Source organism: Podarcis vaucheri (assembly GCF_965113315.1).
Source record: "Podarcis vaucheri genome assembly, chromosome: 14".
In the NCBI taxonomy this organism is placed as follows: Eukaryota; Metazoa; Chordata; class Lepidosauria; order Squamata; family Lacertidae; genus Podarcis; species Podarcis vaucheri.
This window is the reverse complement of record NC_138752.1, coordinates 44,375,765-44,388,741: the sequence shown is the minus strand read 5'-3', so window position 1 is coordinate 44,388,741 and position 12,977 is coordinate 44,375,765. Positions and strand designations below refer to the sequence as shown.

Sequence of the window (12,977 nt, the reverse complement as noted above, 5' to 3'; positions counted from 1 at the left end):
CTTGTTCTATTAGGCATCTTTGCCTAATAAACGCAGTCTGAACTCACCACCAAGCCACCAATTTCATCTCCACCTTTATTTAATTTGAAATTTATAGTTGGCTCTTCAGTTGTTCCCAAAGCAGGTTACAATTAAAACACAAATTTGTTTCCTGCAACTTGTTTTTTTTATGAAAAATATAGCATGAATACAGCACACAGTTTATGCATTACACACATACATTTGTGTCTCAGCATCATCATACCTAAAAAGCTACTTCTGGGAATACAGGGGTGCAAGTACTCTGCCTGCTTATTGATTAGGCTCTGCCCCTCTTTGAACCAACAGCCTCCAAATCCCGCAAACTGGTTTAACGTGAAGTGTGTCAGGAATGCTGTGAACTAGGAGTCAGCTGGTTTGCCCTTAATTCACATGTGAAATGCACGCATCTCATGGATAGTACAGTCATACCTTGAGTTGAATGTGCTTCGGGTTGAATGCGTTAGAGTAACAGAGCGCGTTACTTCCAGGTTTTGCTGCTCGCACATGCGCAGACGCTCAAAATGACGTCACGCGCACGCTCGGAAGTGGCGAAACGCGTTCCGTTCGCATCCCGAGGTACCACTGTATTACAAGTTCTAACACAATGCTTGACATGTGCCACATCTTTGGATATACTTGACAGAACATGTCACAAGGTACCACTAGTTACATTTATTTGACCAGCACATTATCTTAAGCAACTGCATTGCTCCAAACACTGCTTCTTAGATGTCCAGCCTTATATGTACCCCATTGCTTGTGATGTTATCAGTGCTAAACATATTCCAGAGGACACACATCCCCTTTCTAAATCTAGGTTAAGATCTGCCAGCTCAGAGCTTGGCTTCTGGAAAGGGGACCGGGAGTGTGTGCTTTGCACTCTTAATATTTAATGAAAACCCTAATGTCTGTGCCAATGAAGGTTGTAGACTTAAGCATGGAAGCTCAGGGCAGTGAAAAATACATGCACGCACATTAATGCTTGTGGACTGCTGGTTCTGATCTAAAACTGAGAGATCTAGTTAGTCCTTGCAGATATAAAAGCTGCTTGCCCTCAATCAAGCAGCCAATGTGATGCTTTCCAGAGCCTATTGGCCTCAGCCAGCATAAACTACAACTCTTACAAACCCTGATGGTTGGCTAACAACTTCTGGAAAGCACCTTGTTGGCTAGCCCTGCTCTGAATGGCTACCCCCGTACCAGGAGCAAAACTGGACATGAACTACAGCTGGAAGTTATGCCACAACTATGAACAGAAGGCTTCCAGTACCTGATGGGATGCTTCTGCTAGTATTTAAGATCAAATACATGATTGCTCCCAAGCAACCTTAATCATCTGCATTTGGTTTAGCAAAAAAGACCATTCGCTTAGGTAACTACTTGTGCACCAAAGTAATTTTTAAATGTTTTCACAAGACACGAGTCCAGACAACTACTTGCTTATACACAAAGGGGCTGAACATACCTAGTCTTATTGAACACTGAAATCAGAGTTCACCTGCCCCATCTAAAATTCCTTCTGAAAGATACAAAAGCTATTTGTGTGTTGCTGCTGTTTTAAGAAATAGTTATTAACCCCCCCTTCGGGTACCCAAAAACCAAACTCACTATATTTTGTGGATAAAAATCTGGAGGCCACAAGTTCCCCAATCTTTGATGTGACAGAGTATATTTTCATAGTACTTTTTCTACGTAGTTGTCATTGGTATTTACATTTACATCCTGTCTTCCAAAGTTCACAGCAGCATATGATTCTACCCCACTCCCATTTCTCTTTACAACAGTTCTGTGAGGTAGGTTACACCAAGAGATAGTTACTGTTTCAGAGTCACACGGTGAGCTTTATGGCTATAGGGAGAGTTGATTCTACATCAGGGTCCTATTTTAACTGTTTTCCCAACCCTAGTGCCGCTCAGATGTTTTACATCACTCACCCATCCCCACTTAGCCTCCAGCTGGTCTGATTTAAATTGTCAGCCACACTTTTAGAGCCCTGCCCTGTCCAAAATAGTTAAAGCTGAAACCCTGAGAACAGCTGACAACCAAAGTTGCCTATAAAACTCTGTGTATGTGATACAAATGGCAACGCCAAAAATTAATTTATCACATAACTTCTGACTTTAGGAAGCAAAATAGCTGGCATGTAACATTTATGTTGAGATAAGAGAGATTGTTTTCCACCCTCCTTTTACCAGTCACCCCAAAACAGGCATAAACTGAATCTTGCAGAGCTGAAGAGTGGAATAGACCAGTTTGAAATCTCAAGTCATGTTTTGTTATAGCCATTAACTCTCTTTCCCTTTATTGTTCAGGTCAGTTGTTTTGGCACATTCCCTGTCTGTTGTGGTTGCTAAAAGCTTGTAGAAGAGGCCAGTAAGTAACCAAATACCTCCACAAATAGAGAAGCAAAGAAATGGTATCTTAGAGTAGCAGACTTTGCAGATTGATGGAAAGTTAAGCATGTTGCATCTAAAGTCCCACACATTATGTGCATACACTTAGAGGTGTTCAGCACCGCATTCCACTTCTTATAGGTGTGCTAATTTCAAAGATGAAACTTAATAAAAAACAATGACTTCTAGTGTGTCCCCCCTCCCAGCTTGTAAACAAATGGTCAAAGATTTTGATTTAAGTTTTGATTAAAAATTAAACATAAGTTTGAGCTAAAAAAAAAGAGCCCCCTTCTTAAAAACTGCATTTGTTCCATAGTTTGTATATGTAACAGGCAAGGTATTTAACTGAGCAACTTTTATAGGCAAAACAACATGCAGTCTTCAGAACTGTTCATCAGAATCATGGCATGAAGAGTTCTGTGTAAAGCTCAGAAGCACCTATAATGCTGAATGTGCAAGAACGGATCCAATTATATACAAATGCATTTTCTACCTTGCACTTTTGAAAATAGTGGTTTGCCCTGCATTATCAACAATCTGGGATGAAATGTAAATACAAGATGACCTAGAAGCAGAGAGAGGGTAGACGTATCTGCTAAGTACTTAAGATCACCTTGTGGCTTGATAACCCTCATTTTTTTACCATGCCAAACACTTGCCAAAATTGTTGACTGAATCTCTTGGGCCCTGTGTGTTCAACTCCCTGACCCACAACAGCCTCTCAGGCCATGCTCCCAACCTCACTTAAATACTTGTATGTACACACAAGAATGTCTCTATGTTCATCTGAAAATGGTGGAGGAATGTCGTTTTCTGTAAAATTCCCTTAGCCACTTTTTAAGACATTGGCTTGAAGCTACCTGGTTAGTCTGTAATAATCAAAAAGGTAAAATGTAAATATATCCATGTGCTTTTTGTATGTAGTGTTGGAAGTATTATTCTTTATACAGCTCCTGAAAAAGGGACAAGACAGCAAAGGAATAGCCAGGATTTCTAATTGTAGTTATTTATCACTGAAAGAATTTGTATCAATCAGTCCTATTCAATAGAATCTTGCTAAAAGAAGACAGTATAATATTGTGCTTTGGCATATTGCAAACCATGTTAAGGATATTACACTTCTCTGAACATTCAGAAGATCAATATTTATTCTTACTTTAATCTAAGACATTTATCTTACCCAGCAGAAACAAAGACTATTGCTTTACATAGTATTCTATCGTATGTTAAGGCAATCCTTAAAATGGCTTGTCTATTTAAAAATCGGCTAAGTGTATTCATGTATCTAAGTAAACAGTACAAGCAAACTTAAATAATAATTGGAACTTACCCATAGGACTATCACTACAACTTGCACAGAGCAATAAATGATCAATTATGCTGGTAATTACATTTTACTCAAACCTCTTCCCTATTTTGTCTTCCTAAACAAGGCACACTGTAATATGGAGAGATTTTTCAAGCATCTTAACCCATCAATAATTAGCTGATACAGGAAGCAAAAATATTTTTTAAAAGTCAGCATTCCAGTGCTACTGTACACATTAATTACATTTAAATAATGTTTAAAAACAACAACTTCAGATAGCATTTGAAAATCATATTGCTGAAGACAGTGTTTAACAAGGAAGGGTAAAAAAGGGTTACTGTTGTTCATCGAAGTATTGGCGCGGATCGGTCATTTGTTACTGTTGGTCGGAGTTTCACGGTAGCAAACGGATTTTCTCCACTGTAATAAAAAAACCCCACAAGAATTTTAACTACAGTATTTGGAACCATACAAAATATGTAGTTAGGAAGCTTATAATTTTGACAAAATTGGGGGGTGAGGGGGCAGGCATTTAGAAAAGACCTGTTACAGCTTTAAAAAACTTAACAGCAGAAGTCAAAACTCCTGGGTTTGACTGAGGATTATAGCCGACTAATGCCCAATCCCCCTGCCCTTTCCACTTGGACCTGCTGCTGGGAAGAAGAGATTGCAGCTGGGGACCACACATTCATTTGCGACCCAGAAAAGGAGAAGCCCTGTCTCTCTCCACTTTTCATCAGGGAGAAAGGATAGCTCAGCCAGTGTAGCATGAGACACTTAATCTCAGGATTGTGGGTTCCAGCCCCACGCTGGACAAAAGGTTCCTGCTTTGCAGGCGTTTGGACTAAATGACCCTTGTGGCCCCTTCCAGCTCTGCAATGATATGATTCTAAGGTTCTCCAGGTGACCATTGCAAGGTGGTGGTAGTTATTGAGGGTAGTGGAGTAGAATGCCAGAGGCGACGTGATCTTTTTATTTAGAGAAGCCTGGGAAGGAAGCGAACAACACAGTTCACTGATGCCTTAATAATTTTATGTAAACCACTTTATGAGGCTTGCCTGAAAGGCAGTATAAACATGCTGAAAGTATATTGTAACACTTTATTGTGGAACTCAACAAGGTACTTATCGAGGAGGAATGATCTAAGGGCCAACTTTCATTCTCCTCCCATAAATGTATACTCCAGTCTAGCCTCACAGGAGGTGATAAAACCACTTGAGTATTTGTGTTTATTATACCAAATGCCTCCTCCTCCAAGGAGCTAGGGGAGCATAAGGCAATGGGCTTGGTTCTTTCCTTCTCTCCCGCTTACAACAAGTAAGCTCTGAGGGGTAGGTTAGGTTGAGGAGGAGGAGGAGGAGGAGGAGGAGGAGGAGGAGGAGTTTGGATTTGATATCTCGCTTTATCACTACCCCAAGGAGTCTCAAAGCGGCTAACAATCTCCTTTCCCTTCCTCCCCCACAACAAAACACTCTGTGAGGTGAGTGGGGCTGAGAGACTTCAAAGAAGTGTGACTGGCCCAAGGTCACCCAGCAGCTGCATGTGGAGGAGCGGAGACGCGAACCCGGTTCACCAGATTATGAGTCTACCGCTCTTAACCACTACACCACACTGGCTCTCCAGTGTGTTGAGAGGGAATGACTCCCAAGATAATGCAGGAAGCTTCATGAGACAACAGGGATTAGAACATGGGGCCCCTTGACCACAGTTTAACATGCTAACTACACTACCACACTGGCTCCATGGTACCAGCATCATTGCATGTATGGTTCAGGAATCTGGTTGGCCACACTGGCACTGCTGACCTTGAGCCACAGCCTGGTGCTTTGTTCTCAAAGCAACTTTCTAGCTGGCTTTACAGAGTTTCTTAAATACATAAAGTAAAAATAAAATAGGATGACCCAGTTAAACTTTTAAAAATCATTACTGGCCACACACTTCTCTTTCGTAACTGCTTGTCTGAAGTATAAATTGAGATCGTAGAATCTCAATTATAATTTGTTTTAGCTTAAAATGGAACTGATAACAGGTCAACAGGGAGGGCTCATTTACATAGAACAAGAAAGCAAGTTCCCCATATTGTTCTGCATAACAGCTCTCACTGCTGCTTATTTAATCTTACCTTGTTTTCAGCCCCCACTCTACTTTCAGCATAAAATACTACCCAGGATGAGAGTCAGATCTAGCACTGCATTTGCCTGCACTATAGGACTGAGGTTTGCTGCTGAATCAATTCACCTGTCATTTTTTGCTTTTCCAGAAGCAATACGGCAACTTAGATAATTTCAACTCATTTCCTGAAAAGCCAATAGGGTAATCTGAATCATTCGCAAGAGTCTATGGCGGGGGGGGGGGGGGAGAGCCATCCCCAAGCCATCCAATTCCCCCCTTTCAAGACTTATACATTGGTTCATGCTCTTAATTATGTTAAAAAAATAAATAAAACTCCTACCTTAGGAAAGGTGGTTTTATAATGCCATTCATGTCAGGTTTCTGAAAATGGAAAGAAAGTCATAATATGAAGCACTTAATACCAGGAATTATATGCTATTCAGGTAAGAAGATAGGTTTGTGGGTATTATTTACCACTTCCTCCTGTTGCTGCCATTTCAATGTGACTGTTAGCGGTAGATCAAGGCTTTCAAGAAAGCTGCATTGACATTGGTGCCAAAGCGGATGGCAGAAACACATTCACAGTAAAAATTTCACCAGGCTTTCATCTGGATCTTTCAACCATAGCCATTGTGGTTAAAACCACAGTTTCACTGGGGAAGATTTGCTTATTAGCTGCTGAAGCCAAACAACATAAAATAGGACCAGCACCTTAACAAGCAACACAGTTGTCAGAAGCCAAGTGTTCTGTGGATTCCCTGGGGCAGAGCTGTATGACCTGCAACTTCCCCAGTTGGAAGCAGCCCACAAGCAGGGGCCATCTTTCCCCGGGGGTGCAGGGCACCCAGACGCCAAATTCTGGGGGCGTGCCAAATGTATACCTACGGTATACCGGTCCCTCTCGATCGGCGGCAGTGAAAAGCAATGGAGCGAAAGTCCCCGTCCCCACCCTTGTTGCTCTGTTACTCCCTAGCATCAAATATTCCCGACAAGTCAGGAAACAAAAGAATTTTTTCCCGCTGTGTCGTTGTTATAGGTGAGTGATTCCCCAACTTTGAGTTCGTCCCCCCCCTTAAAAAAGGTCAACAACTTTGGCCTCCCCCCTCCCAAATAAAAGTTAATTTGGGGGTGACTAAACTTAATTTGGGGGTGCTGGGCGGATCTTTGCAAAAGAATTTATCAAGTTTACCAAGTCCTCTGGGAGGATGTGTGGCCACACACTGTTGTGCAGGCCTGCCTTAGGGTGCCTGGAATGACATATTGGGTGAGGTGTGCTTGTTTTCCTCTTTGTTACCTTTCAGGAAGAGTTTTAAAACACTCCTGTTTACCAAGGCGTTAGGCGGCTGACAGCTGTTGTTCCTGGCAACCTTGGAATTATTGCTGTGAAAGCAGGTGATAGTTTTCAGGTGTTTTAAATACGTTGATACTTTATTTTTAATGGTATTGTTTTTAACACTGATATGTTTGCGGCCCCAGGCTCCCTTGGGAGGAAGGGCAGGGTATAAATTTAATAAATAAATATTTGCACAAAAGCTTCTTAACAGTTGGTGGAGCATGAGCCTCTTAATCTTAGGATCGTGGGTTTGAGCCCCACGTTGGGCGAAAGATTCCTGCATTGCAGGGGGTTGGACTAGATGACCCACGTGGTCCCTTCCAACTCTACGATTCCATGAAATACAGTGGTACCTTGTCGAGCGTCCAGGATCCGTTCCGGAGCCTCAGATGCTCGACGAAAGAGATGCTGAACAGAGTGTCGCTCTATGCGTGCATGTGGAGCGGTTTTGTGCTTCTGCGCATAGCGGCAAACCCAGAAGTAACCCGTTCTGGTACTTCTGGGTTTGTTGCAGATGTCTGCCAAAGTGGACGATCGAGGGGGTGGACGTTCACGGAGGTATGACTATACATGAAATGTGTTGAGGGGGAGCTTGTGTGTCAATATTTTTGACATTGTTTTAGGTGCCAAATTGCATCAGCCCTTCTTTTCCCATGAAGGCATGTGTAAGACCTATGGTGCTTTGATCTGCCCAGGGCATTGCATAAGCAACCACTTAAGCAAGCAAGATTTCAGACTCGTGTATTTGTTAAGATCTTTTTATGCTTTACTTCTCTTCAGAGTTTAGGCTGGATGCCTTTTGCCACTTTTTCTCAAGGACAAAAGATGCAGCATAACAGTACTGGACACAGAGAGGGAAGGGATCATTGTGAGCTTATTGAGTAATCACAAGTGACAACCATTCCCTTGTACAAGCAGAAAGTGTGTTCCTTTTTGCCCCTGGGAAGAAGATTCCTTCCAAAAGTAGCCCCTTCTATGTATGGAGTGCTGCTCTGGAGAGGCTCCCAAACTTAGGGCACACACCTTAAAAGGGTGGGTTAGAAGAAATCCATTAAATAAATTGTTTAAATTGGAGAGGGGAGTTTAAAGGCCTTTATTTATAAACAGGCTAGTTATAATTTACATAAAGACCAATAAATAGTTGAATATGAATCAGCTACCATACCATTCTACCCAATTATGAACTCCCTATATTAAGAAAACATGAACATTTTTTGACTTCAACTTGCCAATTTCATACTTCCATTTTTGTATGTGCATAAGGGATGCGGGAGGCACTGTGGTCTAAACACTGAGCCTAGGGCTTGCTGATCGGAAGGCTGGCGGTTCGAATCCCTGCGACGGAGTGAGCTCCCGTTGATACCCGGTCCCTGCTCCTGCCAACCGAGTAGTTCGAAAGCACGTCAAAGTGGAAGTAAATAAATAGGTTCCGCTCCGGCAGGAAGGTAAATGGCGTTTCCGTGCGCTGCTCTGGTTTGCCAGAAGTGGCTTAGTCATGCTGTCTGCGGACAAACGCCGGCTCCCTCGGCCAGTAAAGCGAGATGAGCGCTGCAACCCCAGAGTCATCCACAACTGGACTTAATGGTCAGGGGTTCCTTTACCTTTTAAGGTGCAACAACCCTCTGTACCCAGAAGGTGGCACTGCAGTTCTCTCACAAGGCTACAAATGTAGTCACAAAAAGGACAATGGAAGAGTAATCCTGCCATTTCAACAGAATGTATCATCCTCTCACACAAACATATGCTAATATAGGTTTCATTTTATTATAACCTATGGTACACAAAGAGAGAGAATAAATTAACTCTATAAATCAATGCAAAAAAAGAGAAGATGTCAATATGTTTCCCTGCAAGCAATCCCATTATTTCTGAGTGTTAAAATACCTGAGAGAAATGAGCAGTCTAAAAGCGACATATTTAATGAAACATGAATTACTGCCAGCACTCACTCGACTATGTTGATATACATCGACATAGCTTATCTGTAACTCACCTTGAGTCCCCAGAGGGGGGAAAGGCAGGGAAGCAGCTGAACAGAGTGGCAAGGCATGATCCCACTTGCAGCCCTTTCATAAAAGGCAGCTTACAAACTGAAGGTGTGGCAAGCGGATCAGGCCCAAACTAGGCCCACTGATGTCACATGACAGTAGTAGGGCCAGCTCCTACAGGCTCATTTTAATTGAACTCTTGTGTTGCTTGACTGTAGTTTTAATGAATGCTGTTCTATTGTTTTACTTCAGTGTTCCTTTAATTTAATGGATGTTGTATTATTAATCAGCGGATATAATTTTAAAAATGAAGGGGACTGCCTGACCACCTCTCCTGCCACCAGTATTCTAATTTGCACAATAGCATTTGGTTCCATATTCAAGTTACACAGCTTAGAATGGCCTGTTAATTTTTCTATGTCCTCATAAAATGCCTTTCCAAAGATGAGTCCCTCCAGAATATACTGGGGTAAATTAATGGCAAGAAATACAGTCCAGTGATGCTCAATTCATACAGTAATTTAGCTGGGCTCTAGTCACCTCTTTGCTTGTCAAACAAATCACAAAGAACTCCCTGTACTGCTTGCTTAGCAACTTTCTCCAGTCTAATAAATCTGTAAAACTCTTGCTCTCATAATTGCTGTTAAAGGATTATTTGTTGATCAAATTAGTCTCACTAGCTGACCGCAGACCTAAGTGAGTCAATATAGAATTCTGACACTGCACGATGGTTAAGACTTTTTCTTTTATCCAAAAGAAGCTAAGACTGGAAAGCATGACAAAATATGGGCCAGCTTAGATTTAACAGTATCCCATAGTTTAGTGTTAGGAGAATGAGCTGCAGTGAGCCTCAGACAGTCCCCACCCCTTCCAACATGGCCACAAGGAGGAGTTTGGAAGTGTTTGCTTCTGTTTTACATTAACTGAAGCTTGCTGTATCATCCAAGTCTGGAAAAAAGTGTGATTAATCTTAATGGTGGCTAATTAAAATAAACAAGCTTCATGAACTTTGGTTCAAAAATGTATTGTTTCAACTAGGCAGAATTAAGAATGGTGATGGTTTAGGGTTCATGCCAAACTGCGGTTTAACTAAGACAGAAGCTTTGATTTTGCTGCTGCACCAGAGAGGAAAGACTGTGTATGGAACATACATGCCTTAGACACTGTGAGGCTTATTCTTGTAATACTAAAGCATAGTATAAGTGGACATTTAACTGTTCTTCTGCCATGTGAAAACTCTTGCTGACTGGGTAAGAGTAGGAATCACGTCATTGTCTCACTGCTGCCAAAGGTTTTTTTGTGACCCTTCAAACACCTTATAATTCAAATTTATCTTTTTAAAATTTTAAAAAAAGTTTATTGATACTCCTATAGGCACCCCAGTTAGATACTGTGTTGCCAAAAGGTCTTTTTGTGGCCACCCAAGCCCCTCACTCACCCATATGTCATTAAAAAATATATTCTTATTACTGACCATTCCTGTGGGTTCCCTGCTGTGATTCTGTAATGTGAAAGGGTTAATATGACCCTTCCAAGAACCCCCCAAATAAAATAAAACAATCTTTTTTTTTAATTAGTAACACCCACATTTACAGTTTGCCCCCTGGAGGGTTGGCCACGGGAGAATGTGATCCAAAAAAAGGTGAACGACCACTATTTTATACTGTATCAGAGACTAAGCCAATGTTAAGTACTTTAGCCGCACTGATTAGGATGAAAAAAGTCAGCCTCTTTTTCCTCCTGGGTTAAACAAAACAGTAGGCACAATCCACAAGGATGTTCTCTTGAACAAGCTTTCTGGAGTAAATGGGGTATCAGTAAGAGCACTGCTCCGGATCTGCATGGCTCTCATTGCTCCCAATGGGATGTGCTCTGGAGAATGTGCTTTCACATAATGCCCAACAACTGGAATGAAACAACTCAAGCTGTTTGTATTTCTCCCCGCAAGTGTGACTCTCTGTATACAAAAAGTGATCACCCAGTTTTGAGAACTACGAAAGTCTGGAATTTGATGGTCCAGAATAACTTTCTTCAGCCTGCAAGGTCTCCCTCTTTTAAGAAAGCCTTTAGAGATTTGCTGATGTTTTTGGGGTACTTATTTGAACTGTTTCTAGTCACAAGTCATTATGCTTGTAACTGGAATGCAGATACCGGTACATTTGATGTCTTCTGCATTTTCTGTGTATTTATGATTTGGTAGCAACCTAGCACTTTGGGGTGGGGGTGTGTGCAGGGAAAGCAGCATATAAGACGGAGATAAAAGCATTATATAATTATCAGGTTTTTGGATGCTGTAAGCCAGAAGGAATGGTGAAGAAGGACCTGCTCAGTGGCAGTACCCCATTTGTGGAACTCTTCTTGGCGGAGATTCAGTACTCCCTCACATTGCCATCTTTCAGATGACAACTGAAAACATATTGGTTCCCTCATGCCTTTGGTGCATAGCTGGAGCGCAGTTTAAAAAAAATGCTGCCTGCTACATTTTGCTTTAGTTGCTGATTTTGGTTTTAATCATTGTTTGTATTGATTTACTCTGTATGGTTATTCTTAGCTTTCTTGGGCTCCTTCAGGAGAAAAGGAGGGATACAAAAATGAAATTACAGTGGTGCCCCGCAAGACGAATGCCTCGCAAGACAAAAAACTCGCTAGACAAAAGGGTTTTGCGTTTTTTGAGCTGCTTCGCAAGACGAATTTCCCTATGGGCTTGCTTCGCAAGATGAAAAATGAAAACGTCTTGCAAGTTTGTTTCCTTTTTCTTAACACCGTTAATACAGTTGCGACTTGACTTCGAGGAGCAACTCATAGAACGCGGTGTGGTAGCCTTTTTTGAGGTTTTTGAAGACTTTGGTGATTTTTGAAGCTTTTCCAAAACTTCTTTTGCAGCCATTTGGTAAGTTAAACGTTTAAAACTTTTTTTTTGGGGGGGGTTGGATTTTGGGTTGGGGTGTTTGGAATTCAAGGACTTGGTGTTGGGGTGGGGTTTGCAAGAATCTGGAAGCTTGTGTGGTTTTTTTCTGCATTTTTATGATTTTCTGTGACCATTGGGCAACTCTGCTGTTTTTTTAAAAAAATCCTGGATTTGAATTTCTGTGTGGTGGGTGGCTGGGGGAACAGTTGAGGAGGGGGTTCTTCAGCAAGAAGCAAAGAGTGGAAGAGGAACCTTCTTCGAGTTGTTCCCCAGAGTCTTAGAAAATGTACTGTACACTTTGCTGATTTTTAAATGTTTTTCTGTCATGTTTAGAAACTTAATTTATTGTTCCTTCAATTTTTGAAATGCTCATTACAGTATGTGTGACTTTAAAGAGCACTTAATAAACTCTTGTTGTACCAAATTTGGCTTTGTTTGGACTTTTTTTGACCATAGGAATGCATTAATTGAATTTCAGTGCATTCCTATGGGATTTCGTGCTTCGCAAGATGAAAAATTCGCTAGACGAAAAAACTCGCGGAACGAATTAATTTCGTCTTGCGGGGCACCACTGTAATAATAGGTTGCATCTAACAAAGCTTTACTCAGAGTAAACCCATTTAAATTAACAGATCTAAGTCAGCAATTTAAATTAATTTTAGTGGGTCTTCTCAGCGTAGGACTAATATGGAATATAATCTAATAATGTTTTATAGATGATTAATCTATTTTGAAAAGTGACTTGAAAATGCCTATCTATGCATTTGCCTTTAAATACCTTCCACATTTTTGATTGCACACTTTTGTCACTAATTTTAAAAAGCTACATATTGACAAGAGTACTCAGACTATGTTGCAGATTCCAATTTTATACCAGGATTTTAGTGGCATGCGATTTGATCAACAAGAAGGT

At 41.2% G+C, this 12,977-nt stretch overlaps 1 protein-coding gene across 2 annotated transcripts in view; it reads right to left on the bottom strand.

Moving 5' to 3' along the window:
* Positions 1 to 61: 61 nt before the first annotated feature.
* BAIAP2L1 (BAR/IMD domain containing adaptor protein 2 like 1) overlaps positions 62 to 12,977 on the bottom strand; it is a 61,824-nt gene continuing 48,908 nt past the window's right edge. For both annotated transcript variants that reach the window (XM_082199786.1, XM_082199787.1), the window contains 2 exons: positions 6,176 to 6,216; positions 62 to 4,143 (listed from right to left, as the gene is read on the bottom strand). In XM_082199786.1, coding sequence (XP_082055912.1) covers positions 4,068 to 4,143; positions 6,176 to 6,216 — 117 coding nt within the window. In that variant the 3' untranslated portion in view covers positions 62 to 4,067. The remainder of the gene's footprint in view (positions 4,144 to 6,175; positions 6,217 to 12,977) is intronic.